This window comes from Mus pahari, chromosome 3 (assembly GCF_900095145.1).
Source record: "Mus pahari chromosome 3, PAHARI_EIJ_v1.1, whole genome shotgun sequence".
Lineage (NCBI taxonomy): Eukaryota > Metazoa > Chordata > Mammalia > Rodentia > Muridae > Mus > Mus pahari.
In genome coordinates, this window is record NC_034592.1 from 19620621 (window position 1) to 19626620 (window position 6000).

At 55.0% G+C, this 6000-nt stretch overlaps 1 protein-coding gene and 1 pseudogene across 13 annotated transcripts in view; both read right to left on the bottom strand.

Annotated features, from left to right (window-relative positions):
* Dnm1 (dynamin 1) overlaps positions 1-2323 on the bottom strand; it is a 44397-nt gene extending 42074 nt beyond the window's left edge. For 7 of the 13 annotated variants that reach the window (XR_003843478.1, XR_003843479.1, XM_021194168.2 and 4 more), the window contains exon 1: positions 2048-2318. Coding sequence is in view for 11 of the 13 variants with exons in the window: in XM_021194168.2 (XP_021049827.1) it covers positions 2048-2208 (161 nt within the window). In the remaining 2 variants the exon portion in view is untranslated. Of the gene's footprint in view, positions 1-2047 lie in introns of all 13 variants that reach the window. The other 6 variants (XM_029536613.1, XM_021194172.2, XM_021194166.2 and 3 more) reach the window with 1 other exon arrangement.
* Positions 2324-3835: 1512 nt separating this feature from the next.
* On the bottom strand, positions 3836-3975 carry LOC115063766 (annotated as a pseudogene).
* Positions 3976-6000: the final 2025 nt, after the last annotated feature.

The window sequence follows — 6000 nt, forward strand, 5'->3', positions numbered from 1 at the left end:
TGCTGTGGTCTGGGCTAGGCACTGCACTGGGCAAGACGTCATGGACAGGTTCCCAGCCTCTAGACTCTCAAAGCATCTCTCGTCCATGGGTTTAGCGAATGGCTTTTGTAGTGGTTTAGGAGGTCCGGGTAAGCTTCCGGGGGGGGGGTCCCCATTCTACAGATGGGAACTCAGATGTCTACACTCCAATCAGTCCCCATGACCAATGCAGGATCAAGATGGAGTCTGACAGCTGTTACTCTTTGGGAATATGTGACCTTGAGAAAAGCATCTACTCTCAGCTGCCCATCTATAGGGTGGACACCACTGTGTTTGCATCACAGGGGCTACAGCAAAGCAGGGAAGGGCTCCAGTTTGCACCCCCTAACTAGAGCACACAGTCTGGCTTAGAACAGTCCAGCAAATACTCAGAGGGTGGGAGATGGGGCTGTGGTATGTATGTACACTGTAAAGTGCAGGACACCTCTCCACGCCCCTGTCTTCGGGGCACCGTACATTCCTCCATCCCCAACAGCCCTGAGTGCTGAACCCCTGGGAAGGGGCTCGCTCATCTATGTGGTTTCTTGCCTGTATCTGCAGTTCTGGGGTCACATGACCCAGAGACAGCTGCTCCTCTCTGCTGACAAGACAGACAGAGCTACATCCACTGTGACACGTCTACATCTCACCACTACATGGTTCTACTCGGGTCCCCTTCCTCCCTCGGCCCCCACCTCCGGGGGGTGGGTTTGCAGTGGCTTCCCAGGACATGTAAGCGGTGGCATCAACCTTCCAGTCTGTCCATACTACACTGAGGTTTGGTAAAGGCAAGTGACTTGCCCAAGGTTTTCCAGCAGCACCTGGCTTAGACCCAGCTGTCACCCAACAGAATGCTTGTTCCTCTGGAAGGAGGGGCCCCTGCCTCCCTCTTCCTCGCGCCTGTCATTTCCTTAGCCATGAAGGTCATTGCAAGAAAGCAAGACTTTCTAGAAAGATGAGAGCTTGCACCTCGCGGTTGAGGGGTCAAGGTTAACACTCATGCCTCCTCTCTGGTCCTGGCAGCCCCCTTCCCAGACTGCACCTGAGCTCACAGAATGAGCTGCTCTTTCTAAGAACCAGAAATGCCACTTCTGTCTTCCCTTGCTCCAAAGGAGCCTAGGGAGGTGGGGCGGAGGGTCACGACCCTGCTTGCCCCCCTAAGTCCAAGACCCTTTGTCTCTAAGGCTCTCCTCCACTCTGCCACCTGGCCTTCCCAGAGCCTTGTGGGATCAGAGGCCAGAGGAGGATTAGGTTCTGCAATGGCTCACCACCCCCCTCCCCGCCATCCTGCCTCCTGGATTTAGTCATCTCTGCCCTCTGCCGCCTTTTCTCTCCATCACAACCCTTCTGCCAGGCCAGGGGAGGAGGACGCTGACAAGTGGCCCCTTCCCAAGGAGGCGGCGAAGCCAGGGGCAGGCTGCTCGGTAGAGCCTCACAGGCCGCTTCTCCTCCCGCCGCCCCCACCCCCTTCCTTTCCTCGCACCGCAGCCCGCGCCTCCCCCTCCGCCTCTCTGCGCACGGATGGCGGCGGGAGCCGCAGAGGTGTGTGTATGTGTGTGTGTGTGCGCGCGCGCGCGCGTGTGCGTGTGCACGGGGGGGGGGTGTTGTGCCTGGTCCCCGATGCCTATGGGGCTGTGTCCTTTTCTAGGGACTGGGGGAGGGGGCTGTCCCCTGTCACGACCAGGAATTCCCATGGGGGCAGAGCGGGTTCCAAGGAGCCCAGGAAGGGGAAACTGCCCCCCGGGTGCTGTCAGCTCCCAGAGAGGCGCTGAGTAATGTGGGCCCCCTCGGTGAGGGTATTGGCGATCAAGGACAGCCCTCTGCCGAGGTCGCCCTACAGACGATGGGGTGAACGAGGGGGCGTGAGTCGGGGGACTCCACTGATATCCGCGGGCTGGCGGGGGCGCTGCGGACCCCAGGGCTCAAGCGGGGGGCGGGGGCGCTCGGTCCACTAGAGCAGCGCCCAGACCGTCGGATCCCGGGGCGGGGACCCGGGGCACCGGGATGCGGGTGTCCGCGCCGCTCCTACCTGCCCACGAAATTCTCCAGCACCGAGCTCTTGCCGGCGCTCTGGCCGCCTACCACGGCGATCTGCGGCAGGTCGAGGTCCGCGTTCTGGCCGATGGCGGAGAAGGCGTCCTGTAACCGGTTAACCAGCGGGATGAGGTCTTCCATGCCGCGGTTGCCCATGGTTGCGGCGGGCCCGGCGGGCTGCGATCCCGGCCGCCGCTCCTGCTCCGGCTCTCGGCCCCCGGCTTCGCGGCTGCAGCCGAATATCCCGACTGCGTGCGCCGCGGGTCCCCCGCCCCTCGGGGATCCGAGCGGAGCGCTTCTCCAGGCCGCCGCTAGATGGCGCGCGGGGATTCGCGGACTGGTCACTATGCGCAGACGCAGCGCGGGGCGCCATGGGTGTTGTGGTTTTCTCCTTCTGCGGCTTTCGGGAGACTTACCTGGGTTTCTGGGGTACGGATGCTGCACCGAAGATAATATTTTTGGTGATGTCTGGGGGTGCTAACTCTAGGAATGGGCTAGTATGCGGTGGTCATGCTTACTTCATTTCAGCAGCTATTCCCAGTGGAGAAACTGAGGCCTTAGAGGGAGCTCTGGCACCCTCAGGCTGCTGCAGTCAGCTGACCGAAGTCAACCCTAGTCCACTTAGCCTTTCTGGTCTAGGTTCTGACACCAATCAAAAATCTGCAGCATATTCCTTCCTATCCTGGGTCCTCAGTGTTTCTGGTTCTAGGAGGAGGAAAGAAAAACCATTGATTCAACGAATTACCAGGAGCCCGTGATAAGCTAGGCCCCTCCCTAAGCTTACAGACCCAAAACTCTGCAGAACAGCTAGGGACTCTACACTCTTACAGGTGGTGGGATAGACGGGACACAGAAGATCGTCTGTACTAGAAGAAACGGAGAAAACCAACAGGGGTTGGAAAGTCACATTAACAAGAAGGGGGTCAAAGGTTTTCCAAAGAAGTGACCTTTGAAAGGGAACGTAAATGACAAGAAGGGGCCCGCCACACAGATAGGGGAAAGCACCCTGGTGGAGTGGACAGGAAATGCAAAGACGCCAATACCTAGGAAGTCCTGCCTAGGAGAGGCAAAAGTTCTTGTCTTGAACGCCAAGACCCCCCCCCCCCGAGAGCATGAGAGCCAAGCCCAGAGAGTGGCAAATAGTGCTACCCAAACCAGGGGTTCTTGCAGCCATACTCGCCTGTCCTTTCCCACACAGCAGGCTGGCACCTGCTAGACCCCAGAGACAAGGCACTGAGAAGGATCCTTACCTACAAGTGGCTCAAAGTCAAGTGAGAAGGGGAGGGGCCATATGCCAATAAACACGACTCTGTTCTGCGGTGATGCGCGGGGAGCAGGGCTGGGGCAGGGCTTGTGTTGTTAACCTATACAGGATGGCAACGCTGGAGCAGAGACTGAGACGTGTGTGGGCCATGAGCCCAGCGAGAAGGGATTTCCAGTTAGGGGAGGACCACCTGGACTTTACCTCTGTGTCATTTCTGGGTCATAGCTATCTAATGGGTAGAGTTGGCACAATGACAAAATAGAATGTCTGTGTGAGGCCCAGCCCAAACCTGGTGCTCACTGACCCTCATTAACAACCATGCCAACCACATCAGAAATCCAGGAGCTGAAACACCAGCCCCAATACCCCCCATCCGGAGCCGCTATTCTCAGCCAACCTAGAGAGGACAGGGATGTGAGCCAAGGTGATCAGCACCAGCAAGTTAGGCTGGGCACACAGTCTGAAGATGTCTGTCTGGACCATTGCAGCTGGGCTTTTGTTATTCTTCCTTATTCTTTCGAGGGGAAAGTGTGTCTGTAATCCTCCACTGCCACAAATCATGCAGTTGAGTTTCCCCACATTTTGGGGACCTCATAGGGTCAGTACACCCTGGGAAAACCACTTTCTAGATCATGCCGTCTCTCCTGCCAGCTAAGTATTAGGATTTTCCCCCCTTAGACACAATGGTAAAACTTCCTGTTAAAACCACACTTTCCAGAAGTATTTGAGAGCCTCAGGGCTATCGTCCCATCTTTGGGTCAACGTTATGGCTGAGAGTTCATTCTGTGGCCACCTTTTATCTTTACAAAATGAGATTGTGCTAATACTTCATCCCGGAGCCACTGGGACACAGTGGGGAGTTGGTCAGAAATTCGGGCCTCACCCAGGACATTGTGTGTCACAACTTGAGTGCAACAGGGACCAAGTTCTCTAGGATAATGTTGGACACACTGAAGTTAGGGCGTGGAAGGGGGTGATGCTGTGGGCAGAGGAAATTGCATACAGGTGTGAATTCATAAGCAAACGCACCTGACATACCCTTTGACTCCCGGTTCTCCACATTGTTATGTCGAGGCTGAAAGAGGGCTTCTACAGAGAGAGTGTCCAAGCTCAGAGATGCTGAGTGCTCTGAGGGCCAATACATCCATCAAATGAGAGCTCCCAAAGTGGCTTTAGCCCTCTGCTTTGAACTCTGGGAAGGGAGGATGCTAGGCTGAGCTCTGGATGTTTGGCCACCACGGAGCCCAGTTATTAATAGGAGCATACCCTCAGCCGTTCCTCCCAGCCAGTGGTTGCGCTGGGCATGTCCTCCGGCTCCATCTCAGAACTTAATAGCTTGCTGTGACAGATGAGGAGAATGAGGCACAGAGCGGCTGCTGAGGAATGTGTCCAAGGTCACAAAGCCAAGAAGTGACAGAGCCAAGCTGCCAGTGGAGGCTGGTGTGACTACGGACAGCATCGCCTGTACTGAGAGTCTATGTATTTTCCAGTGTTGGTGTGTGAGTGTGTGCACGTGTGCATGGATGTGTGGGCAGAGGCTGGAAGAGAAAGTGGATGGTGTCCTTGGCTGCCATCCACCTTGGTTTTTGAGATGGGATCCCTCATTGACCTGGGGCTCCTCTCGTAGGGTCGGCCACTGATCACCTGCCCCAGGTCCTCCTCTTTCTGCTTCCTCTGCACTGAAATTACAAGCATGTGCTCCATCCTGGGCTCTTTTATATGTTCTGGGGGTTCCAACTCTGGTCTTTATCCTCACAAGGTCAACCCTTTTCCAAATGAGCGATCTTCCTAGCTACATATATGTGTTTTGAGTGTGCATAAAACCATGTAAACTAACCATGTGATGTGTGCACAGCAGATGCAAACAAAACAAAACAAAGAAATCCAACCACTTGAGGGCCAGGCAGATGGCTCAGCACCCGAAGGCATTCACCACAAAGCCAGCCTATCTGAGTTCGATCCCTAGTGTCCACATAGTTGAAGAGAAGAGCTGGGGGCTGGTGAGATGGCTCAGTGGATAAGAGCACCCGACTGCTCTTCGGAAGGTCCAGAGTTCAAATCCCAGCAACCACATTGTGGCTCACAACCATGTGTAACAAGATCTGACTCCCTCTTCTGGAGTGTCTGAAGACAGCTACAGTGTACTTACATATAATAAGTAAATAAATCAAAAAAAAAAAAAAAAGAAAGAAATGAAAAGAAGAGCTAACTTCCTCAAGTTGTCCTTTGACCTCCACACAAACTCGTGGACAAAAAAACTGACAGAAGCATAGCATCAGATTGGGACAGTGGTCTTCAGCTAACAGCTCCTAGAAGAAGTCATTCATTCTTCTCTGGGCCTGGCCCTTTGGCTCTGTCACTCATTGCATTTCTGTCAACATACAGGGATCAGTGTCTACTTGGTGCGTGAACTCATGCAAGACACAGGTAGGTCCATGAAAGAGGTGAATAAGATGCAGGGTTCATGCTATGGCGGCAGGAACTCCCGGGGAGAAATGGACACGCCCAGCAGATCAGGCTCATAGAGCGAGGGCACTGTGGTCGTCTGAATATGAGTGGCCCCTGGAGGCCCTAATGTTCAGATGCTTGGTCATTACAAAGTGGCACTATTTGACAGGATCAGGAGGACATGTGTTACTGGGTGGTGGGTTTGGGGGGGTTCAAGCTCAAGCCAGGCTTCCTGT